The 26,905-nt window shown below is 44.6% G+C and overlaps 1 protein-coding gene across 1 annotated transcript in view; it reads left to right on the forward strand.

Moving 5' to 3' along the window:
• LOC138247000 (proton channel OTOP2-like) overlaps positions 1–10,376 on the forward strand; it is a 257,239-nt gene extending 246,863 nt beyond the window's left edge. The window contains exon 10 of the mRNA XM_069201748.1: positions 9,998–10,376. Within this exon, the coding sequence (XP_069057849.1) occupies positions 9,998–10,192 (195 nt within the window). The 3' untranslated portion in view covers positions 10,193–10,376. The remainder of the gene's footprint in view (positions 1–9,997) is intronic.
• The last annotated feature ends 16,529 nt before the right edge of the window (positions 10,377–26,905 follow it).

Raw genomic sequence — 26,905 nt, forward strand, 5'->3', positions numbered from 1 at the left:
CACCAGCACTAAAATGCGTTAGGTTACCCCCTGATGAGTGGTACTTGACTAGACCGGGCATTCCATAACTGGATACCCAGACAGGAGTGTGTGTGTGGCAGCTCTCCATCTCTCTTTTGATCCTAGGAACTTTAAGAAGCAGATGATCGAAGGATCGCAGCAAGCGCACAAGAGTATTAAAGAGAGTAACATGTCAGGAATGAGGAGGCATGCTCACAGAAAGCATAATGGGTGAGATAGGGAACCTTGAAGTGGATATTCTGGATCAGTGCATAGAATGCAAGATCCCTAGTGCTGCAGAGGCCGAAGCAGACCAAGGTTAGTAAAACAACCCTTCTCAGTTTGTTGAGCAGGATATTGAATGCCAAAATTCACACTGCAATTAGAAAACTGAGTTGTGAAATACTCATTTTAAACTGATTTTCTTCACATGAAGCAAGAGGAGTTCAAACTAGGTCCAACTAGATCATCATGAGAAAAATTGTAAGTCATAACAGAAAGTTCTCAAACAAGTGAACTAAGTTTAGCTGTGTTGGCACTTAAAAGAAATACCCTCCTTGTAGTTTTGGTACCTTTCATTGAACACGCCCAATATATCTCTGAGGTCCTAACACTTAATTTAAAGAATCACTTCTCCTTTTATGTTGCTCCAACGAAATGCACCACCAGTGACCCTAAACAAAGAAGTATAATGAATGTCATGCCATTTTAAAGGAAAGACAGGTAGCTTTAGGAATTTCAGTCTGTTCTAGAATATTGGCTTGATTTGGAGGTGAACATTAATGGGGTAAATGGCAAATAACAGCAGATATTTTTCTAACCACCTCTCGGTTACCCCACCTAATTGTAAAAGCAGGAGAAGGCGAAGCTCCACCATAGGGAAGACTAATCACGTCGCCATGTCGCTGCTGGTGTAAGACTGGCTAACCAGTTAGAGTGGTCTTCAGCCGCCATTAACTATGCTACTTGTGGGCAAGTCGTCACATAAAGCAAAGCAATATTTCACAAAAAAATTTAAGTGTACCTGACGTGTCTTGAAACATGTCAGGAATATTTCTAATGCGAGTACTGGAAATATGCACCATTTTGTGACAGACCTTCTGCTATGCTGCCAAAATGTTTTCCTCAATGTGGCTCAAGAGAAAACCCAACTACTGTGCAGGGAACCAAATATGCAGTAAAATGTTCTACCCTGCCACACTAGCTGACAGGCTGTCCAGCCATGAACCTATATATTTAAAACGGGCAGTGGCTTGTTGCTAAACCTGTAAATCTCGTTTCTCTGATCCTTGCCATCATCCTGTGCAGGTCACGCTTCAGAAGACCAATGTCCACCTCCGCTGCCCCCATCTTTGCTTTCTGTGCAGTTCACCCACCCTATGTTCTCCTTTATGTGTAGGTTGCTACTGGCTTCAAGATGTGCAGCCGGGGCTTTTGCTGCTGTGAGTGTTTATTAATCCATTTTTTTCTGTTGGGTTGAAACACATGGTTTGTCTCCCACCAAGTCAGAAAGCTGTGTGCCGTTTTGCAATGGGATGCCAATCTCTATGTCCCCTCTCTATGCCACCTCAAATAAGCATACAAATATTTACCTTGTGGATGAATGTGAGAATGAGAAGTACTTGTGAACAGCAGTGAGGTGTGTGATAGATGCCACTTTCCCATGGGAGGCTTGACGGATTAGTTGCCTGTAAACGTAAATCCATTATGCCTATTATCGTCTTTATTTCAGTGAGTTAGTTAATTAAATGTCTGGTCTTCCTTGTCGACTTGTTACGTACTCCTGTTGGCATCTGACCACAAGCACTACCTCGAAGTCATTAGACCATCTGTCTCAGTCAATAAATATCTCAAGCCAACCTGCCAATGCCTCCAACCCCAGGCACAAGTCAAAGGGAGATGTTGCTTGTTAAAGCTAGGATTTAAGGTCATAACCATGTTCTTCCCTATTCCACTTCCTACTTGTAATAACTTGTGAAGTTCATCATTGTTTTCCACAGCTGTGGATTCCCGAACTTAAAGGGCAACACATACTTGTACTCTTTAATAGCAAGTGGAAAAATACCATGGCACACTCATACTGTGGACAGATATCAAAATGCAAGTGCACAGAAGAAGTACAGATTTATTATTCTTTACTCCACATCTTTCTACCTTGATGATCTATCAAGGTACATAGATGTGAAGTTAGCTATACAAAATATATACATACTTCCCTTTCGATATTTTATCATTTGATATATTGTCATGGTATTACTGTCCCATGATATCCTGGACTCGATAGACAGGAGCTACCCTGAATGCACAGATCAGATGACTCCCAGCCATGTGATGGCTACATCTCTTGAATATAATTTCAGCAAATAGGTACAGTAAGTTACACTGTGGCTGAAATACTGCAGGGTTCCTTGTGGCTGAGCCCTGGACCTTTGCTGCAGGACAGATCAGATAGAGTATTCTGTGAAATTGAAGCCTAAACAAGTAGAGGCAGGCGCAGAGCTAGGTGGGAGATGGGAAGCAGACCTTTGCATGCCAAAGCACTCTGTCTTGTACAGTGTCCGATTCCATTCCTTTAACATATTGGAAATGAGGCATTAAAGTTTACCTGACTGGTCTTCTCACCAAGTATCAAAGCAGAGCTAACCAACTGCAAGGGGGTGCTAGAGAGGCAAATAATACTTATCAGCAGGATAACACTTCTGTCTCTGGTGCACCTCTCTTGGAAACTTGCCTAACCCTCTTTTGAATACTTCCACCATCTGAGTATTGATGGCTGTCTGGGGAAATGAAACTGGCTTCCTTAAATGATGTGCAGGACTCTCCCCACTTCTTCACCTCTGTTTCAGTCCTATCCTTTCATGAAGGCAGTTCCCTTTCTCCCATCGCACATCACCAGGGAGCGGGACGCAGCACAAAAAATGAAACTTGGTGTCATACTTGTCTCTACTGAGGCCCGCCACATCATTCAGCTTGGTTATTTTGCCATTCGGGGCCAACTACAGGAAGCAACTTTTATATGGACGTTCTGTCTGGCACAGTCTATGCTGCCAGATGGAGCAGAGATGTTTTAAGGCATGGGCAAAGTGGTCAATTGCCAAGGGGCCCCGTCTTCCACAGGCAAGGTGGGAGCCCTGGGCAATTGCCCACTTTCTCCTGGGAAAGTAAACTTTCTCTCTGTTCGATAACTGTTTACTCTATTTCTCTACCTGAACTCCACTCCCTCTACACCTACCTCTACCTCGGACTCTGTCTCTCTACCCAGCATAATCTTAAGGATTCTTTTAGGGTCATGCGTAAACATATTTCAACTGATAAAGTTTAACACATAATTTAGTGTTGTTTGGCATCATGCAAGCATTAATTAGCAGGAAATGGGTAATAAAATTCAAATTTGTTCATTACAGGGACCCTTAATATGCTTTGCCCAAGGCCCTCGAATTCCATAAGATGACACTGATGTAGAGCACCTACATTTCTCTGTCAGCAGCATCTCCCTTCATATAGTTTAATTAAAACATTCTTCTAACCAAAGCTCCTTTCCCATTTCCTTCCTCCTCCTTTCATACTCATACATATTATTTTTCCCTCTATCTGCGTTTTCTCCTATCTTAATTATTTTTTCTCTGTTTTCATCACTGTATATGCCTGCCCATGGGCAGGGGTATTCCCTAACAGTGCTATGTATGACCATTGTGTGTGCAGATCTACTTACAAAAGAGGTCCCTCAACAAGTAATTAATATTTAAATGAGTCCCAGTTCTCTAGCCCATCGGCCCCAGTAGCAGCTCCCGCTTAAGCTGCTAGATTTGAGGGTTTCCTAGGCCACTGGGTGCTAGATTCATTTTTCTCCAGGAACCAGGGATGGTCTTAAATATACCAAGTGAGGAGTTTTGCAATTACTCTGAAAGTCGTTATCGTGATATAGTTTATTGTACTGATATTAAAATCCATTACAGATTAAAACCAAGAACAATTAAATGGTACAGTACACAAACTGAAAACCCCAAGCTGCCAATAAAATATGATGTTAAAATCAGACATTAGATATATAATAAAATACTTATTTAATTTATACATATTAACGTCAATGTGAGAGCATTCCCCTAAAAACTGGGGATCCAACTAAGAGGGTATGACATTGCACATAATTGTAATTAAGGTTACTTCCAGGCCTCCCTGCAGGCCAAAGACCCACCTAATAACTAATGAACATGAGACCAACAATTGTCAGGCCCTTAAAGTGCTTACGTGCATTGGTAGTTCGACCATAGGATGACAGCCGACAAATATCAGTAACCATAGAGTAAGGTTAAAATTCATGACTGTACAAAACAATTCAGAACTCAACGGAGCAAGAGCAGAAAATGTTTTTTCACACCATTAACCACAGCTCGCAATGCCCCTGATGAACTTGGCCTGAGCGGCCTTAATAAATTTAATCAACAGAACGTTCATCATTGTGTTTGCAGGATCCAAAGACTTAATAGCCTGCCGGCAGGAGCGGACCCCTGATTTGTTACAGTTATTCCGCAACAGTGATCTATGCTCCTTAAGCAAGGATGGACACAGGCAGACCACATGTTCAAGGGATTCTTCAAAGCTGCCACAACCCCTTCACAAGACACCCTCCCCTGGAATTGACCATCATGTGGGTGAAATGCTTCAAAAAATCCCAATCTCCTAACCTTTAAACCATGAATTTCACTTTCAAATTAATACCATATGAGCAGGAAAGGTAGTCAGCTGGGGTACCTGGCCGAAACCAATTAATATCCACCCAGGCATGCTTACGTTTAGCAAGGAGAGCTCAGTCGGAATGGTAGGGGCAGAGCTGAGTACTCTTATTAATACCCAGTTTGAAGAGGGGTTGAGAGGCGTTGTTGGCTCAGAGATCCTCAGCTCTCAGTAGCTGTTTACAGTCAGCCAGAAAGCGTTAGTGGGACCCTTTCACTTCAGTCGCACTAATTTCAAGCTACAAAACTGACTCCAAACTACCTGTCCTGGCCCTGCCTAACTTATGACAAAGTTTCAAAAAAGCACCAGCGCCTACTCCTCCCTGATCTAACAGCCCAAATTCCAATTCACCTGCGCAGGAGATGCAGATTGCGGTAGATGAAAGACCCTCTTATACGTCTTAATAACCAACCTGTTTAACAGATTTGACAGACATGAACCTCTGCCCAACATAACTTCCTGAAAGTCAGGAATCTATAATTCCTAGATTGACAACTTCCAAAAAGATTGTGAATTGTGAATCAGGCCTATGTGTAGGCAAACAAACTGTGATCCTTCAGCCTATATATATATATATATATATATATATATATATATATATATACATATATATATATATATTCCTTTCTCCGCTCCTAGATCCGAATCAGAGATTATGGGCCTCATTACGAGTCTGGAGGTCAACAGACCAGTAGACCCACGGTGGCGGTCATGTCTGACGTCGGTTTGGCGGTCTGGCTGCCAAATTAAGAGTTTGGCGTCGGACAGCCAAACAACAGCCGTCTCCGCCAGGAACAATGTTTCAGATGGGCTGACGATGGTGCAGGTCGTAATCAGTCAGGGCGGCACTGAAGTCAGTGCCACCCTGCTGATTATGACTTGGTTCTCCGCCAGCCTTTCCATGGCAGTTGGTGCCATGGAAAGGATGGCAGAGGACAGGTGCTGGGTGCCACAGGAGGGCCCCTGCACGTCCCATGGCATGGGCAGTGCAGGGGTCTCCCTGGCCAGCACCCTTGTAATGTGCTCTGTCTGCTGTGCAGACACTGTGCATTAGGAGGGTGCTGGTACCCTCTGCGGACAGCAGCATCGCTGCCGGCACGATTGTGAGCCACCGACAATTCTTCTACCACTTTCCCACTGGGCTGACGGGTGGAAACCTTGGTTTCCGCCCGTCAGGCCAGTGAGAAAGTCGTAATAGGGCCGGCGGGGAGGTCACCAGTAAGGCTGCAACCTCCCCGTTGGAAGTTCGCCAGACGGGTCTTCCCATCCGCCGAACTCGGAATCGGCCCTTGTATCTCCCATCAAAGACATTGGTAAGCCATTCCATCTTTAAAGATGTGCTGTAAACTTCTGAATTTCAAGATATTCACAAAGATCCCTAGAAGTGCACATCAGAACCTATGCACATTGTAAATATATGTCTGTACCCCTGCTGCCCCTTACTCTTGTGCATAATTTAGTTTTGCGACTCAGCTCTCGATTGATGCTTGATGGGCACTGCTTCAGTGAAACTGTGTGACAACCATTATGGACACTACAAAGTGCTGTGACTGTGAGGACCTAATGTTTTGGGAAAATAGGTGAAATCCTGGCTTGGTGGTCTCTGACTCTTAAGGATGCAAAAGCGGGTGGTTTGCTATCAGCCTTCTTGGTTTAAATCAATCCTATAAAGTGCAGTCAATAGGTTTTCATGAATCTGTAGCCGTTTGTTTTGTTTCTAAGTGTTTGTTCCATCTTGTTCCTTAACTCACCATGTTTTGTCTTGTTGGTCAGTCGGGGCAGATTTCCTAGATCCAAGGTCCAGGTGCAAAGTAGGGATCCTTTCTGTATGTGATTGGGTCCATTTGCTTAACAAGGCCATTTACAGATGCATTTTATTTTACAAAGAGACATTCATGCTCGTGCATTTTACCACTAAAGGGCAGATAACAGGGATCAGGCTTGTGTGAGTCCCATGGGACGAGCCTAGGTATTGAATTACAGGAAAACAATTTACACATCAAAATACACACTGGACAACATTCGAAAGCACAAACCATGAAGGTTTAGTTAAAATTAAAGAAACATTACAGTAAAATACTCTAATACAAAGTCATAAGGACTGTCTCTAAAGAATAATCAAAAGACTGAACTTATTCTAAGTATGAATCAGTAGTTAGTCTGGCATGCCTCCAAAGTCTAGAGTAAAAGCTCTCATGAAAATATTCTATGTGTAAAAGCAATAAGGGATCTGACATAAAGTCTGTCTTCACAAAGAGCAGGGAAAGCCTGTACAATGTACAATGTATTTTATAGGTTTTCCAGTGAAGAAATTATAGTGTCAATGTGGTGTGAGACTAAAGTTACATCACACTATCCTATAGCAAAACACAAAATATATCAGCCAAAAAATGACTTTTGCCCCCCTACTAATGAATTATCCTGTCTTATGTGTGGAATAAGGAGCAAAGACACATTTACAATTATATACACAACCTCCGCTAGACAGAGGAAATAACCCTGTAAAGATACAGTCGAGCTTTGCTCTTCCGTCCAAGAACACCATGGTTCACAACAAAATATACTTTAAAAATGCAACAAAATAAGCCTGTGAAACTGTTTCAATTAAAGGTATTTTATGAAATGCAGATGTACACATTTTGCAACTCAGTGCACAGGACCAAAAATGAGAAAACGCATCAACTTTAAAAATGTGCAATGTACAATACATGGGAGTGGATTCGAGGCCTAGTTATGTCAACTTAAAAAAACTTTGTGATTAAATACAGTTCAGTTATATTGGTTGCCTCTCATTCATGTTAATTAAACATATATAATTTGTTAATTTAAATTCACTCCGTCACTATCTGAAGAAAATAGATCCACAATCATCATTCTTTGTAAAGTTTAAGCTTCTGTCTTCTATCTCAACTTGAATTTTTTTTCTATCTCACTTCAGTCTGTAAACAATTGGAGCGATGTAGGTGCATTAGGAAAGACTCACAGTGCAGACATTCAAACCAATTGTCACAGCACATTAGGGATTTTGTTAATAAAATAGTTATTGCTCATTATCAGATAACTGTAATCGATAATGACTTACTCATTCCATGAGGCCTCATCCATGGATCCTTACGCCTACACCAATGCACATGCACCCATCTGTTCACTCATGGTTATTTCTCTCTCCACCCTTCTACTGACACTCATCCACTCATCTCTTTATCCTCCAACCCGTGGGCATTTACCCACCATTCCAGAACCTCTATTCACATCTGTGTGTCTTTCAATAGCCCACACCATAAACAAGGGACACAGCACTTTGGAGTCAGGTGATCAATGCATTTATTCACACAAAATTGTAGAGGTGACAACCAGTGTCAGCGCGTTTTGGCTTTACTGCCTTGGTCATGACGCTGTCCGCCATCTTCTTACATGTTAAATACAAGCAGAGGTGACTATTTTGATACAATATGGTAGTACGTAGTTTCTGTTCGTGGTCGGGCATTGCTTGTAATTTTAAGGAGTTCTTGTATGTTAGATCTCAAATATTGATTCAATATTGATGTATGTTGAAGTTTTTTTTTTAATTGCTGCATTATTATATTTTGAAAAATGTATTTGGGCCCAGGTAAATTGACGTACAAATGAATTATGTAGTGTTTAAGATGAAAAGTAATTTCAATATGGCACCCGTTGTGTAGAGTAAGGTAGTACATCTTTTGTGTTCACTATTGGACAATGTTTGTGTTTAATGTGTAGGAATATGGTTGCCACTGTTGTCATCAAGGCTGCAAAGCCAAAAAGCGTTGATGCTAGTTTTCACCTCTGCAATTTTGTGTGAAGGAAAGCATTGATCGCTGCCTCTGGAGTGTAGTGTCCATTTTGGATGAAGTGGGACATTTAAGGATTGCAAGCGATTTGGCGGCACCGCTGTGTACCGCTGGCATTCGAGTGCCTGCCACTACAAAATATATGATCATTGAGGTAGGCTGGGCCTAGGTTGTACAGTGCTTTGAAGGGGAGGATGAGGAATTCGAAGATATTGGATTTCTGGATGGGGAGCCAGAGGAAGTCTCTGAGTTGGCTGGAGAAGTGAGCTCATGGAGGGAAGGTTCAGTTTAAGTCTGGCAGCTGCATTTTGGAGTAGGTTGGAGAGCTTGGTGGAGATGCCAACATACACAGGGTTGCCATAGTTCAGTTTACTGGTGATGAGGGAAAGGGTCACAGTCTAGCGGGTGTCCAGTGGGAGCCATTTCTCTCTAGGTAGTGGGCACTGTAAGAATTAAATAGTTTTTCCAGGATTTTGGTGAAGCAGGGAAGAACAGACCTATGCCTATAACTAGCCATGGGTTCAGCTAACGGGTTTTTTGAGGATGGGTAGTAAGGTGGCATATTTCCAGGGGTCCTGAGATGTGGTGAACGAGGAGTTGAGTAGTTGAAGAGCATTGAGCAGATGGGGTCCTGTCCTCCCACGAAGATGTAGTGATTGACGTAATCCATTGTGAAGAGTTCCATCCAGCAGGCCAACTGGGAACCTGGCATGGTGCTGGTAGAGGAAGTCAAAGGATGCAGAATCTGATTTAGGGGTGCATCCCTCATATCTGGAACTCACCATCCTAGTTTTTTCCATGTGTCATGGGCATACTGAAAATTTGCTGTTCACCAAGATCAGTGGTTCTTAAAAGTTTTATTTCTGTGGATCCCCACTAAATCACTAGTGGAAGCCAGTTACCCCAGCTAGAGTAATTTATGATCTAAACCTCAAAACAATACAGAAACAATTATATTGCAAGCAAATACACAAATTATGGAATATTTTATTTACTGAATTTTTTGGAAAGGTTGGAGTTTTTCAACTCTAGCATTTCACTTTGTCTTTTTTTGCTCCTAATGCATGCTCCCTTTTTGTTAGTGCATACCTGAGCTGCTACAATTAAGCCAAAAATCACCCACACTAGACACCTTTTGCTGTGCTTGCACTGCTCCCACAAATCAAGATGAGGATACCAGTTTAATACATTAAAAAAATGAGTTTCCAATTTCAAATTCCTTTGCATTTACAGAGTGTTTTAAGACTTTAAATTGTATTTTTGTTGCTTTTTTATGCCTATGTACTTTCTTAATCTGCTAATATTGTTTAATTTGACAGTCACAGACTCCTTCAGTAGGCTTCACAAACTCCCAGGGGTCTGCAGACTACAGGTTAAGAGAACCACTCTTTTAGAGCTTTTCATCAGTCCAAGGCTCTCTCATTGAAAGTAATTTTTCTTCTCTTCCCCAGTTATGGATTCTTCCAGCCTTTGGGGCACGGCTGCAGATTGATAACAACCTGGAGCTGAAGTTCTATGGGATGCCCACGTGGATTCTCATCATCAACATTTGCTTGCCCTTTGGGATCTTCTACCGGATGCATGCTGCGGCCTGCATGTTGGAGATCAGTTTGCACACTCTCAAAGAGTTTAGCCTTATATTGTAAAAGTAACCACACACCTACCCTTAGCCCGCTATCTCCTTCCTTGTGAGAGCTCAGCATTGTACGCAGCAAATGCTCTTCTTTCTACCCAAAGTGAGTGCTACTTTCTACCCCCAGGCCGGCTGTGTCCTATGTTCTCCAAGAACTCTACCTTCCTCCCTTTCAGAGATCTGCTTATTACCGTACTTGAGCTCTATCTTTCTCCTAGGGAGATCTTCCTCTTCTATCCCAAGAGAATGTTGGGCTGATTTAGATCTTTGCGGATGGGGTACTCTGTCACAAATGTTGCGGATATCTCGACCACTATACTACGATTCCATTATATCCTATGGAAATTGTAATACGGTGGATGGAAGAACCGTCACATTTGTGACAGAGTAACACGTTGCCAAGATCTAAATCAGGCCTTCTGTCTTCTACCTAAACTTACCTCGTCCTTTTTCAAAGCAAGCACTCTGTTTTTTTACCGAAAAAGAAATCTGCCTACAGTGGTACGGGATATATGCCTATTACCTTGTGAGAGTCTTCCTTCTACCTCACAAAACGGCACCTCTAACCCTCCAAGAACTTGGTCTCCTACCTTGCAAAAGCTCTGCCTCTTACCGTAAGGGATCACCATCTCCTATGCCAAGTGATCGCTACCTGGTGCTTTTATGAGCCTTTCACCCCACACTGCAAGATTTCTACCTCCTACCTCAATAGATTTCTGCTTCCTACAGAGCTCTGCCTTCTACCGAATGGAAGCCACCCAATACTCTGCAAGAGTTCTGCCACCTACAGTGCAGAAGCTCTTCTTCCTACTGCGAAATGTCTGCTTTGTACCCTGCTGGAGGTCACCTTCTATCCTGCCAGAGCATTGCAGAGAGCTTTGGGGCCTTTCCAATAAAGCTATACCCCTGAAATCCATGATCTGTGTACCCTACAAAGACAGCTCTTGATCGTACCCCGAATGAGCTCTGCCTTCTTCCCCAAGAGACCTCTGCCTCTTAACCTGAAAAGAGTTCTGCCTCTTATCCTGCAAGTTGATTGGCATTCCTGTAGCTTGCAGTGTGTTGCCTTGTACTCCGTGAGAGCTCAACGTCCTACCATGGGAGAGAGTTGCCTTCTGCGCCGAGACAGCTGTCTCTCCCTTGCCTCAGTCTCTCACCCTCAAATAACTATCGTCAGCCCTTTATACTGTACAATTTTCTCTGTTTCCTTAATGTTAAATTTGTGAGTTATAGTTTTAATTAAATTACAAAATAAATGCCTTGGGATCTGGCTTCTTCTTACTTGAAAGTAGTATGTTCCAATCCGTAAGTGATTATCTTTTTCCCTGAGAGACTGCTACCTTCTACTTTTAAAAAGCTCAGTCATGCATGCACCCGGCCATCCCTATCGGAGCAGTGAAACCCAGTACTAAACCGTCTCTGACTGCTACTGCAGTCTCTAAACCCCTCACGAGGGCTACAACTGGTCAATCATGAGCTACCAGTAGCTCGTTGACACCCTGTGGGTAGCTTACGGCCTCAACATCCATTTTAGTGCTCTTTATTGCCCTGCATCAAAAGTAACTGAGGCCCGTCTTATGGGTTTATAAATGTGAGGCCGTTTGCAGTGCTCGTCCACCCCCACCCAAAGCCGCTGCTCACAATGCCTGAATTGGGTTTATCTGGGAGGGAGGGGTGGGGGTTCAGGTTTTTATGTAAGTGCAAAAAGTCAGACACGAGCAATATTAGATTGCCCATCAGCAACCGCGGCGCTTCAGTCCTGCATCAGCCGTTACCCCAGGGCGTTATTGTACTTAAGGCCTAGGACTCTGATTGGCGTTTTGTTTTAGCAGCACTCCACAGCACAGGTGGTGTGGTGCTCGGCACCTTGGGCCGAAGGGTACAATCAGAGTTAGACCCGGGGCCGGCATAAGGTTCCTGACACCTGTTAGTGGCCAACTTGCGAGAAGTTCTTTCTTTAAAAAATAATAATAATAAGCGTTTTTGTATTGGTGAAATGGGACAAATGTGAAATGCGAGAGATACTTTCCTTATTTCACAAAACGGTCCCCGTGTATCACTGCTATTATTTAATTATTAATTGAAGTATTATGTAAAGTAGTCCCTCATGTAACGAAATTTACATGAACAACGAATTGGCAGGCTCCTGCACACCACTGTACAACTGCATCTCTCTAGTTTTTATTGGACTGCTCTCCATCCACACGCACTGGTAACAATATGCACCACACGTTTAAATTGTTCCCAATGCGAATAACACCGTGTTGTAGAGAGTCCTTGGTTTATACGCTGGTAGGATGTCTCAAATGCCTGAGGTCACTCCCCGAGAGTTAAAGTAAACAGTTTGAATTCCAACAGGGCCCACTTAGCCTGTCATCCTTACAAGGTCCATGACATGCTCTGTACTGTAACCATAACACATGTCATTCAAGTGCCTGGATGTGGTCTGTTTATTCAGTAGCTCATATATTTCATCTACGTGTATTCTGAGAGCTTTTTGTCCTAACATTTCGGGATGTATGGCATTCGGAAACCTCTCTGTTTTACAATATGGTTTCATTTGATGGATCTCAGTGTTTCACTAAGGTGTGTTTGTTTTGAAAACCTTGCAAGGCATAATCTCAACGAGAGCATAGTATTTATCAAATCTTGAATAATATTAGACCAAACCTAAAGACGACGTTAACTATTCTTTGTTGCTGGGAGAGGGTGTTTTTTGACTGCTTTGACTATATTGTGCTTGGGTTTGCTACAACCTTTAGATAGTGTGAGATCCAAGTGCGTAGCCAAACCCACTCCCATTCGAAATTTGAATTTTGTTTTTTTGTTTTTTGTTTTTACAGTGAAACCAACATCCTTTAGCTTCAAAAGTACTTTTCTTAAGGTAGTATCACTGCTGCTAACATCTGCACCATAAACAAGGTTATTTTCCTGATTCATAAAATGTGGGAAAGGTCACAAAGAACCGGCTACATGATGTGCTGGAAAATGCCACCATTGAGGTCAGATCAAACGAGATCCTGCAGAATCTGTATGCACCTTCTAGTGTCATGAACGACCTTGGTGATAATGGCTCTGGATGTAACTTGAACTTGTGGTATGCATTTGAATTCTGTATGATACTGAGGCATCACCAGTCAGGCTAAGTAACTCATTCATTTTAGGAATAGGATGACTGTCCATCCATATCTTAGAGTTAAGATCTCTCAGATCCTTAAACAAGTGGAAACCTTATTTACTGGTTTGGATTTATTGGATCTAGTGGCCAACACACAAAAGGAGCAAGTCTCCTCAGTTTGGTTAGATCCCTGTGTAGTTCTCTGATTGGCCACACGTGTACCACCGGAATGGCTACTTCTTTTAATTTTATTTTATGCAGGAAATTCATTATAATGCCAGGTTTCATTAATAATAGTTGATGGAATTCTGTAAAAGTATCATTATGAGCCAAGGACCTTTTGATTAACAAGACTGTCAATTTTGTTGGAATCTAGTTTTATCCCAAGAGATGAGTTTGCATCAGCACAGCGCTTAGGGCCTGATTTCGAGTTTGGCGATCCCGTGACCGCCATGTTGGCAGTGGCAGACGGACCGCCAATGGTCTGGTAGAGCAGACTGCCATTTTATGAATGTGGCAGTCGCAGAAACAGAAGATTGCCAGTGGTCCACCAGCACCACCAGCCAGCACAGACCGACACGGTCACCTGGAAGCACAAATAGGCCGGCGGAGCCTGTGTTTCTGCTAGACTCATTACGAGGTTGCACACAGCCAATATGACCGTGGCAGTTCAAACACCAGGAAGAAGTTGGCGGAAATAGATAGTATAAAGGGAAACACTCACCTGCAGACACCTTCACACATCGGGAGCCACCATGGAGCCCTTCAAAAACGTCATGCCGCTGTTCATGGTCACCAAAAGATAACTAAATCAATGCCGCCGTGAACAACAGCAATCATAAGTACACACACCTACCTGTATAATTAACCTTAAAAACAGCTTGTAGCGCCAGCAAACCCATCATAGGAAGGGTATGCGATGGGCAGCAGGCACACATCTCATACCACACACAGTCACTGACATAGAGCGATAAAGACACCTACACACTCACAATACACACACTTCGGCCTGCACACTCACACTGCACTGCAACAATGCACAAATACACACAGCCACACAGCTCAGGCATAGGGTCACTGAAGGCTACACAACATTCTCACATACAGCAACAACAACACACCTAAAGCACATATACAGCAACAACAACACCTACAGCACATATACAAATACAAATCACACACTAACTGTTGGAAAGTACCATCTTTCTTGGCATGTTACCCCCATTGTTCCCTCTATGTCAGTATGTTTTTGCCTGACTCACTGGGATTCTGCTAGTCAGGACCCAGGGCTCATAATCTGTGGCCTAATGGGTGTGTTGTGAATAGTGCTTAACTGTGTCACTGAGGCTCTGCTAATTTAAAAGCCCTCTCTGCTTTTAAATTTGTCACTATAGGCTAGTGACTTCATTTACCAATTTCAATTGGCATACTGGACCTCCCTTATAAGTCCCTAGTATATGGTACCTAGGTACCCAGGGCATTGGGGTTCCAGGAGATCCTTATGGACTGCAGCATTTCTTTTGCCACCCATAAGGAGCTCAGACAAACCCTTTTACAGGACTGCCACTGCAGCCTGCATTAAATAGTGCACACATTATTTCACAGCCATTTTCACTGCACTTAAGTAACTTATAAGTCATCTATATGTCTAACCTTCTTTTAATGAAAGCTAGGTGCAAAGTTACTAAGTGTGAGGGCACCCTTGCACTAGCAAAGGTGCCCCCACATACTTCAGGGCCAATTCCCGTGACTTTATGAGTGCGGGGACACCATTACACATGACATGTCAATACCTATATGTAGCTTCACAATGGTAACTCCGAATATGGCCAAGTAAGGTGTCTAAGATCATGGAATTGTCCCCCCACTCCAAATCTGGTATTGGGGAGCCAATTCCATGCATCCCGGGAGCTTCGCCATGGACCCCCAGTACTGCCAAACCAGCTCTCTGAGGCTTGCAATGCAGCTACAGCTGCTGCCACCTCACAGACAGGGTTCTGCCCTTCTGGGGTCTGAGAAGCTCAGACCCAGGAAGGCAGAACAAAGCATTTCCTTTGGGAGCAGGGTGTTACACCCTCTCCCTTTGGAAATAGGTGTTACAGGCTGGGGAGAGGTTGCCTCCCACAGCCTCTGGAAATGCTTTGAAGGGCACAGATGGTGCCCTCCTTGCATAGGCCAGTCTACACTGGTTCAGGGACCCCCAGTCCCTGCTCTGGCGTGAAACTGGACAAAGGAAAGGGGAGTGACCACTCCCCTGTCCATCACCACCCGAGGGGTGGTGTCCAGAGCTCCTCCAGTGTGTCCCAGACTTCAGCCATTTTGTTTTCCAAGGTGTGGGGACACTCAGGAGGCCTCTGAGTGGCCAGTGCCAGCAGGTGGCATTAGGGACCCCTCCTGATAGGTCCATACCTGATAAGGCAGCCAATCCACCCCTCAGGGCTATTTAGGGTCTCTCCTGTGAGTTTATCTTCAGATTCTACTTGCAAGTTTCCAGCAGGAATCCTCTGCAACTACTACTTCACCCTCTGACCTCAGATCGACCGCAGACTGCTCCAGGGACCGCTGTAACCACAACAAAGTATCCAGAAGGGCTACTTTTCCTCTGCAACTTCAGCTCCAGCCAGCAAATGCAACAGTTTCCACAGTGTGCACTCTCTGGGGACTCCATGTCTTCACCCTGCACCAGAAGGACTCACGCAGGCACCTTTTAAGTCAACAACCGGTTCTCTTGGACTCCTATTCTGGTGACGAGCGTGCTCCTTGGAACACAGCTCATGGACCCCCTTCGACACAGACTGTCCTAAGGTCCTGCTGTCCCAATTTGGAGGAGGTAAGAGCTTGCCTTCCCTGAGTACGACAGTACCCCTGTGCACCGCGTCTTCTTCGCCTCCTGAGGCCTCTGTGCACTATTTGCAAAATTCCTTCATGCACAGCCTGGCCCAGGTGCCCAGCACTCTATCATGCGATGCTCAACTCACTAAGTTGACCTCCGGCGGCCTGGGACCTTCTTTGTAGTGCTTCACCAACCGCATTTTGCACCTCCTTTGTCCCCATGTCCTGGGACTCCTGTGGGTGCTGTCTGGTCGAAGGAGGGCTCTCTGAAGTGCTGAGAGCTCCCTCTTCCTCCTCACACAGAGTTGAGCCCCCCAGGTCCTCTCTGGGTCCAGACAGCGCCACTTTGACGCAAAACGTGACTTTACCGGAACCAAGGCTTGTTGGATGAATCCAGTGCCAAAACTAGCCTGCATCCAACATCTCTTCGTGGGACATCCATTGCATCATACACAAACCTGCTGAAATCTTCCTTGGGTGCATTTCTGCAGTCTTCATCCAACCGGGGACTCTTCTTTTGCACCCTCTTCTCGGTTGGCAGGGGCTCCTGTCCTTCCTGGAACTTCTTCCAACTTCTGGACTTGGTCTCCTTCCTTTGCAGGCCGTCAGGTCCAGGAATCCACCATTTGTTGTTTTCAGTCTTGCTTGGTTCTTGCAATAACTCTTATCGCGACTTGTAGTGTGTCCTAAGGAAACTTGCAGTACTTTACTCCTACTTTCCTGGGATCTGGGGTGAGGTATTTTACTTACCTTCGCTGTATTCGTACTCTCCCAGCGATTGTCTACACACTACATTTGTCTAGGGGGGAATTCGTGATTCGCATTCCACTTTCTTAGTATATGGTTTGTGTTGCCCCAGACCTATTTTCTCCCATTGTATTCTATAGCATTTCCTATTGTTTGCACTAACCTATGTCTAATTACTTACCTTATTTTGGTGTCTAGTGTATATATTGTGTATAATACTTATCTCCAGAAGGAGTATTGCCTCTAAGATATTTTTGGCCTTGTGTCACCCAAATAAACTACCTTTATTTTTGGTAACACTGAGTATTGTCTTTACTTGTGTATAAATACTGTGTAACTATAAGTGGTATTGCAGCAGCTTTGTATGTCTCCTAGTTCAGCCTTAGCTGCTCTGCTACAGCTACTTCTATCAGCCTAAGCTACTAGAACACTACTACATTTCACTAATAAGGGATAACTGGACCTGGGGTAAGGTGAAAGTACCCAAGGTGCCCACTAGAAACCGGGCCAGCCTCCTACATTGGTGGTGCAGCGGTAGGATAAGTACTTACAATTGCTTTACCACTTTGTTACTAGTGCTTTTCAAAAGAAAAGCTTGCTCCAATACTTAGAGCTACCCATAATCTATACCTAGAAGTAAGTTCTTACTTTCGAAAAAGTTCTTTAAACTTTGCAACAGTTTTTCAAAGTTTCTGAAAAGTTTCTTCTTTTCTCTAAAAAGTTAGATCTGCTAGTCTACTAACTTTTTACTCACTTTCCTAAACTCTTTTCCTTTCAATATGTATTCTGTAGAAAATACCCCTAGAGTTGTGAAATCAACCTATGAGAATCTTAACTTTAAAAGTTTGAGGAGTCTCTGTATTGAAAGAAGTTTAGGGATTGGGAAGAACCCCAACTGGAATTCCTTTTAAATCTTCTCCTGAAGAATGACCAGGGTCTTAGTATTGGTCAGGATCAGCCAGATGGGAAAGATGAGGAAAATTCCAACCAGGCAGGCTCAAAGGGGCACACTGATAATCCTGAGGAGGGTCCTTCCACTGATCTTTCTATTAACAAACCCCCTAGTGTAACTGTGAGTAGGAAGAGTTCACACACTAGTAGAGCTCCCTTCACACCTAGATGCCAGGTCACTACGGTGGCTCAGGTTAAGGAAGGATCAGCCTCTGCAAATTCTAATGTGTGAGAAAATAGGGCTGATTGCAGAGGCCCCCTGACTTTTTGCCCCTATTTTTCACTTTTTGCTGGTGTTTTCCTGACTTTAATGGTACTCTGAGTACTGCTAACCAGTCCCAGGGCCTTTGATCTGTGTAAAATCAGTATGCAAATTAGGCTAATTATAATTGGCTAAGTCAACCTACCTATAAGTCCATAGTATATGGTAGGGCATGTAGGTTTAGGGACCCCAGCATAGGTGGTGCCCCCATAGGTGCACTGCTGAGGTGCCCAGTGTCATTTTAAAGGCAGGCCTGCCTTGCTGGCTGCTTTTAAATTAAAGTTACATGCAAATTCGACTTTTGAATTAAAAGGTCTTCCAAAGTCTTAAACTACCTTATTTTTACATATATGTCACCCCTAAGGTTCCCTATGTGCTCCTAGGGCTGGGTGCCATGTAACTATAAGCAAGGACCTTATAAAAAATAAGCCCTGGTGAGGTAAACCAGCCAAATTTGTTTTTCCCTCATTGTAGTGAATGGCCTTCATAGGCTACAACGGGGAGAATTTATTTTAATTTTAAAAGTCCCCTTAAGTAACAGATACCACAAGTTTGGTATCAAATTAATTGTTATAATAAATCCCACAACTTCCAGTTGTGGGATTTAATAGAACTTTTTCAGGTAAGGAGTTGTAAACTTTACCTGAAAAGTTGCCAACTTCAGCCCTGCAGTGTTTCTGCTGCTTTGCTCTGATTGGCCAGCCTCTGGCAGCCTGCCCAGACTGCCTGGATGAGGTGTGAAGTGGCCTGGCTCAACACAAAGAAATGTGCCTGGGGAAGGAGATCTCTCCTCAGCAGATGGGGAAGCAGGAATGAGTGGAAGGCTGCCAAACTGGTCTTCAAAGGCAGGGAAGGACATTTGGAGCAACCCAGTAACACCCTCACATCCTGCAAACCCAGACAATTAGGTGTTCCCTTGATTAGATTTGGAAAGGGCTGAAGAGGGGTGTGTTTAGGATTTTTAACCACACCAGTGGGTGGGCTCAGCCAGATTTAACCTCCAAACATCACTTTCAGCCATGATGGATTTTTGAGGAATGTTGCTCCCTGGGATTGATGTTTGCCACACTTCCCAGGAAGTGGTCATCACAGAGGGAAGGACCCTGCCCCTGATTGGAGAACCAGGACCCCCCTGTTTTTCACCCAGGAGCAAGGATAAAACTGGCAGACCTGCATCCACACCTCAGATCCCTACCAGATCCTCATCAGATTCCAACAAGGAAGAACTACAGAAGAAGGACTGCCCTGCTGGACCCCTGACCTGCACCTGGACACTGCACTCTGGAGGACTGCACCAGCTGCACACTTGGGCTTCACCACAAGAAGGACTGTGCCTGCCTTCAACTGGTTCAAGGAGGGACTCCCTGTTTCCTACGGGTGAAAACTTGCTAACCAGAGTCCCCTGCACCAACTCCTGAAGAAACCAACCAGCTGACCACTGCCCAGTGTGCAAAAAGGAGTTTGCGCCAGGTGCATTCTGGGAGTTGTAGTCCGCACCCTCAAGGAGCATCTCAAAGCTTCTGGAACCTTGGGGTGAGCTGTGGACCTCAAAAGACCCTTAAAGGAACATCTGGAAGAAGATCCAGAAGTTTGGAGAACTTTGGAGAACTTTTGGAAAAAAGCTCCATAAAGGGACCCACCCGCCGTGGCAACTCTAGCTGCCTTGCCTCAACCGCGACCCGGCCTGAATTGCAGGTTCATCCCGGTGAAGAAAATCTCTGAAAAAGTGACTACGTCCGAACGTAGGAAGTTGACCAGGACCTCCTAGGCAGTGTATCTGAAGAGGGCTCCAAGGATGTTGGATCAAGATTCAGGTTTGGCCCGGTCGAAAGATTTTCACCTAAAAAAATTACTAAGTCCAAAGGTAAAAATCTCCACGAGGCCTCCCGACACGCTTATCCGAGGAAGAGTTCCAGGAGGTCGGATTGGACTGGCGACTTGGTCCCGCTGAAGAAAATCTCCAGAAAAACGACTAAGTCCTAAGGTAAACTTTTGACCGAGGCTTCCCACGGGCTGTAGCCGAGCCAGGCTCCATCACGGTCGGCCTTAAACTTTGACTCTGCCCCGGTCAAGGTGCAACCAGATGACCAGATTGGCGCTTTTTGTTTCTATGCGCTAGAAAGCATTCATTCTTTAAAAATTCATGTCTCCGGTTCCCCTTATCCGATTTTATTTGTTTTGGTGTCATTTTAAAGCTAAACATATATTTCCTATTTTTATAAATTGTTTTTGGATTTTTAAACTGTTTCCTTTGTTTTATTTAATTACTGTTTTGTGATATTTGAATGCTTTACGCTTTGTCTCCTAAGTTAAGCCTTGTCGCTCGTTGCCAAGTTACCAAGGGTTGAGCTAGGTTTAATTTACTGAGACCTAACTGGACCTAAGTGGAGGTTAGTGGCCTGTTGCTAATTGTAGGCACTTACGTGCCCTTACCAATAACCCATTTTCCAACACAATGTCACTTCTGTTTCAGAAGTGTCCCACACTTCTAACCCTGAGGACCAGTCCCTAGATAGGGAACTCAGAAAGCTGAGGTTAGAGGAGGCCAGACTGAGGCTACAGCAGCAGCAATTGGCCTTAGACAGGGAATCCCTGGCTGTGGAAAAGGAAAGGCAGGGGTTGGGTTTAGTTCCCCATGGTGGCAGCAGCAGTTTCAGGAATTCTAATGTTAGGGAACCCTCATTTGATTCAAGAAATCTGCATAAAGTTGTCCCTCCTTACAAGGATGGAGATGACATATACAAGTGGTTTGCTGTGCTTGAGAGTGCCTGTAAAGTTCAGAGGATCCCTCAGGTTCAGTGGGCTGCTATCCTGTGGTTATCTGTCACTGGCAAGGGGAGAGACAGACTTCTTATTGTCAGGGAGGATGATGCAGATAACTACCATATTCTCAAAAGTACACTCTTAGGTGGTCTGGGCTTAACCACTGAACAATACAGGATAAAGTTCGGAGAGACCAGAAAGGAGTCATCACAGGATTGGACAAACTTTGTAGACTGTTTAGTGAAGGCCCTGCAAGTAAGGTTAAATGGCAGTAAGGTGACTGACTATGAAAGCCTATATAACTTGATTCTGAGAGAACATATATTGAATAATTGTGTGTCTGATTTGTTGCATCGGTATCTTGAGGACTCAGATCTGACCTCGAAAAGAAAAATATCTCTCTCCCTAGATCTTTTGTATAATCAGTTCAGTCCACTGATGGACGAACACTGAAATAAAAATATTTTAAATAATGATCAAATATTCTCAATAGCAAAGTGATTCAAAAGAGGGATAGAAATATATTTTTAATCATTAATCATCAAAAAAAACCTTCCCCAAAACCGATACACAAAAAAACAAACACAAAACAATAAATCCATTCATTGTACACAACACCACATATATATACACCTCTAAGACATACAAAAACAGTCACAATCAAAACAAATAGACATTCTAAACACCAATATTGCCCATATCTACATTCAACTCACAATTGAATATAATCAAATTAAATTTTAAATGATTGTACAAAAAACATCCAAAATCTTCTTGTTGGAGAGAACGTGGCACAAATGGATGTTGAAAACAACAGATCTGACCTCTCCCCAAGAATTGGGAAAGAAGGCAGGCAAATGGGTCAGAACAAGGGTGAGCAGAAAAGCTCATGCAGGGGGTGATAAAGACAGCAGGAAGAAGGATGGTAATTCTCATGACAAGGGTGGGGACAAAGATAAAAAATCTTCTGAGTCTTCATCAGGCTCACAAAAATCCTCTGGGGGTGGTGGGGGCAAATCCTATTCTCACAATCAGAAAAAGCCATGGTGTTATCTCTGTAAAGCCAAAGGTCATTGGGCAAGTGATCCCAATTGTCCAAAAAGAAACTCCAAACCTCCCACCACCACAACCCCCATTGCTTCCACTAGTGCCCCTAGTAATAGCAGTGGTGGTGGGAAGAGCACTACTAATAGCCAGTCAAAGGGTGTAGCTGGGCTCGCCATTGGCAATGTAGTGGTGGTTGGTAAAGTTAGGGAGACCACTGCGGCTGTTTTAGTCTCTGATGGTGGCATTGACCTTGCCACCTTAGTTGCTTGACCCCTTAATATGGGTAAGTACAAGCAACTACCCCTAATAAATGGTGTTCAGGTTGAGGCCTACAGGGACACAGGTGCCAGTGTCACTATGGTGATGGAAAAACTGGTTGCCCCTGAGCAACACCTACTTGGTCATCAGTACCAAGTGACAGACGCCCATAACAACACTGTTAGCCACCCCATGGCTGTTGTGAATCTCAACTAGGAGGTGGGGGGTTACTGGTCCAAAGAAAGTTGTGGTAGCCACAGACTTACTTGTAGAATGTCTATTAGGAAATGATTTGGAGACTTCAGCTTGGGCTGAGGTGGAGTTGGAGGCCCATGCAGCAATGCTGGGCATTCCTGGGCATATATTTGCTCTTACTAGGGCTCAGGCCAAGAAGCAAAGAGGGCATGAAAACTTGGATCCTGGAACAATGGACCAAGTGCTCCCAAAAACTAGGGGTAGAAAGGGCAAACCCTTGTTCACTATCCCTCCCTCTCCAGATGATTCCCCTTTTGATGAGGAGGAGTCTTCTCCCTGTGCAGAACCTATAACAGAGGAGCTTGATGCTGATACAGCTGAGCTTTTGGGTGCAGGGGGGCCTACCAGGAAGGAACTGAGTGTGGCACAGCAGACCTGCCCCATACTGGAGGGTCTCAGAATGCAAGCTGTCAGACAGCAGAATGGGGATGTCAATGACAGCCACAGATTTTACTGGGAGAATAATCTCCTCTATACTGAAGCAAGGAACCCTAAACCTGGTGCCACCAGGAGACTGTCATCCCCCTCCAGTATAGGACATTCCTCCTAACTCTTGCTCATGGCATTCCCTTGGCTGGGCATTTAGGCCAGAGTAAAACATGGGATAGACGTATTCCACATTTTCACTGGCCCCATATGTCAGAAGACACAAAGGAGTTTTGTCGCTCCTGTGTCACTTGCCAAGCCAGGCCCCCTTAATCCCACTGCCAGTGGTTTGGGTACCCTTTGAGAGGGTAGGGGTCGACATTGTTGGCCCCATGACCCTCCAACAGCTTCTGACAATAGATTCATCCTTGTGGTATTGGACAATGCCACAAGGTATCCAGAAGTTATCCCCTCAAGGACCACTACAGCACCTGCAGTGGCTAAAGTCCTCCTGGGAATCTTTTCCAGGGTGGGCTTCCCTAAGGAAGCTTTATCAGACAGAGGTAGTAACTTCATGCCTGCATACCTCTAATCAATGTGGAAGGAGTGTGATGTTACCTACAAGTTCACCACCCCTTATTATCCACAAACAAATGGATTGGTTGAGAGGTTTAATAAAACTCTCAAAGGCATGATCATGGGACTCCCTGAGAAACTCAGGAGATGGGATGTTCTCTTGCTATGCCTCCTTTTTGCCTACAGGGAGGTACCCCCAAAACAAGTGCCTCCTAGAGCTCCTCTTTGGTTACCCTGTTGGGGGTGCCCTTGCTCTTATAAAGGAGGGTTGGGAACAACCTTTAAAACCTCCAAAGTAAGACATTGTGGACTATGTACTTGGCCTAGGATCTAGAATGGCTGAGTACATGAAAAAGGCCACTAAAATCCTTCAGGCCAGCCAATAGCTCCAAAAGCAATGGCATGACCAGAAGGCTGTCCTGACAGAGTACCAACCAGGACAGAAGGTGTGGGTATTAGAGCTTGTGGCCCCAAGAGCACTTCAGGGCAAATGGAGTGGACCCATCTCACTGTAGAAAAGAAAGGTGAGGTCACCTATCTGGTGGACCTGGGCACTGCCAGAAGCCCCCTTAGGGTGCTTTGTGTCAATCGCCTTAAGCCTTACTATGACAGGGCTGACTTAACCCTGCTCATGGCCACAGATGAGGGTCAGGAGGAAAAGAGTGACCCTCTCCCTGACCTCTTCCCCAACACTGAAGCTGATGGCTTAGTGGAAGGAGTAGTTCTTGCAGACTGCCTCACTGCTGAGCAGAGGGAGCGCTGCAAAAATCCCCAGGACAGTTTTCAGACTTCTTCTCTCTCATACCTGGTACACCTACCAGGTGTGAACATTCAATTGATACTGGAGATAGTTTACCTGTCAAGACTAAAATTTACAGGCAGCCTTACCATGTCAGAGATTGCTTTAAAACAGAGGCACAGAAAATGTTGGATTTAGGAGTTATTGAGCCCTCTGATAGCCCCTGGGCCAGCCCAGTGATGCTTGTCCCCAAACCGCATAGCAAAGAAGGAAAGAGAAAAATGCGGTTTTGTGTGGACTATAGGGGTCTTAGTACTGTAACTAAAACTGATACTCACCCTATACCCAGGGCAGAGGAGCTAATAGATACACAGGCTTCTGCCAAGTATCTAAGCACCTTTGATTTGACTGCAGGATATTGGCAAATCAAACTGTCAGAAGATGCTAAAGCAAAAACAGCATTTTCTACCATAGGAGGGCATTATCAATTCACTGTTATGCCCTTTGGTTTAAATAATGTACCTGCCACTTTTCAGAGGCTGGTGAATACAGTCCTCCAAGGTTTGGAAGCTTTCAGTGCAGAATATTTAGATGATATTGCTGTATTTAGCTCCACCTGGGATGACCAGGGATCCACCTCTGGAAGGTTTTGGAGGCCCTGCAAAAGGCAGGCTGAACTATCAAGGCTTTAAAGTGCCAGATAGGGCAGGGGAAAGGGGTTTATCTGGGCCACCTGGTAGATGGAGAACAGATTGAACCACTACAGGGGAAGATTCAGACCATTATTGACTGGGCTCCCCCTACTACACAGACTCAGGTCAGAGCCTTCTTAGGTCTCACTGGGCATTACATGAGGTTCATTGAGAACTATGGCTCAATTGTTGCCCCTCTTACTGACCTCACCAGTAAGAAAATGCCTGAAATGGTATTGTGGACAGCTAAGCAGGCCATGTGCTCTGCACCTGTCTTGAAGAGCCCAAACTACTTTAAAAAATTCATTGTTCGAACAGATGCTTCTGAATTAGGGGTAGGGGCTGTACTATCACAACTTAATTCAGAGGGCCAGGATCAACCTGTTTCTTTTATAAGCAGGAGGTTGACCCCTAGGGAAAAGTGTTGGTCTGCCATAGAGAGGGAGGCCTTTGCTGTGGTCTGGGCCTTGAAGAAGCTGAGACCCTGCCTGTTTGGGACTCACTTCATTGTTCAAACAGACCACAGACCTCTATTATGGCTTAAACAAATGAAACGCGAAAACCCTAGTTTGCTGAGGTGGTCCATTTTCCTACAGGGTATGGACTTTACAGTGGAAAATAGACCTGGGAGTACCCACTCCAATGCAGATGGTCTCTCCAGATATTTCCACTTAGACAATGAAGACTCATCTGGGCAAGGTTAGCCTTATTGTCCCTCGTTTGGGGGCGGGGTGGGATAGTTGTGTAGGAAGGTACCATCTTTCTTGGAATGTTACCCCCATTTTTACCTGTATGTCAGTATATTTTTGCCTGTCTCACTGCGATCCTGCTGGTCAGGACCCCAGTGCTCATAGTTTGTGGCCTAATGTGTGTGTTGTAAAGAGTGCTTAACTGTGTCACTGAGGCTCTGTTAATCAGAACCTCAGTGCTTATGCTCGCTCTGCTTTTACATTTGTCACTATAGGCTAGTGACTTCATTTACCAATTTCAATTGGGTCACTGCCCCCCCCTTGTAAGTCCCTAATATATGGTACCTAGGTACCCAGGGCATTGGGGTACCAGGAGATCCTTATGGGCTGCAGCATTTCTTTTGCCACCCATAAGGAGCCCAGACAAACCCTTCCACATGACTGCCACTGCAGCCTGCATGAAATAGTGCACACATTATTTCACAGCCATTAAGTAACTTATAAGTCACCTATATGTCTAATCTTCATTTAATGAAGGCTAGGTGCAAAGTTACTAAGTGTGAGGGCACCCTTGCAATAGCAAAAGTGCCCCCATATAGTTCAGGGCCAATTCCAGGGACTTTGTGAGTTAGGGGACGCCATTACACGTGTGCACTACCTATGGGTCAATACCTATATGTAGCTTCACAATGGAAACTCCAAATCTGGCCATGTAAGGTGTCTAAGATCATGGAATTGTCCCCCCATTCCAAATCCGATATTGGGGAGCCAATTCCATGCATCCTGGGGGCTCCACCATGGACCCCCAGTACTTCCAAACCAGCTCTCTGAGGTTTGCAATGCAGCTACAGCTGCTGCCACCTCACAGACGGGGTGCTGCCCTCCTGGGGTCTGAGCAGCTCAGTCCCAGGAAGCCAGAACAAAGCATGTTCTTTGGGAGCAGGATGTTATACCCTCTCCCTTTGGAAATAGGTGCTACATGCTGGGGAGTGGTAGCCTCCCACAGCCTCTGGAAATGCTTTGAAGGGCACAGATGGTGCCCTCCTTGCATAAGCTAGTCTACACCGGTTCAGGGACCCCCAGTTCCTGCTCTAGCATGAAACTGTACAAAGGAAAGAGGCGTGACCATTCCCCTGTCCATCACCACCCTAGGGGTGGTGCCCAGAGCTCCTCCAGTGTGTCACAGACTTCAGCCATCCTGTTTTCCAAGGTGTGGGGACACTCTCAGAGCTATTTAGGGTCTCTCCTGTGGGTTTCTCTTCAGATTCTACTTGCAAGTTTCCAGCAGGAATCCTCTGTAACTACTACTTCATCCTCTGACCTCGGATCGACCACAGACTGCTCCAGGAACCACTGTAACAGCAACAAAGTATCCAGAAGGGCTACTTTTCCCCTGCAACTTCAGCTCCAGCCAGCAACTGCAACAGTTTC

The sequence above is a fragment of the Pleurodeles waltl genome, chromosome 7, assembly GCF_031143425.1.
Source record: "Pleurodeles waltl isolate 20211129_DDA chromosome 7, aPleWal1.hap1.20221129, whole genome shotgun sequence".
Taxonomy (NCBI): Eukaryota; Metazoa; Chordata; class Amphibia; order Caudata; family Salamandridae; genus Pleurodeles; species Pleurodeles waltl.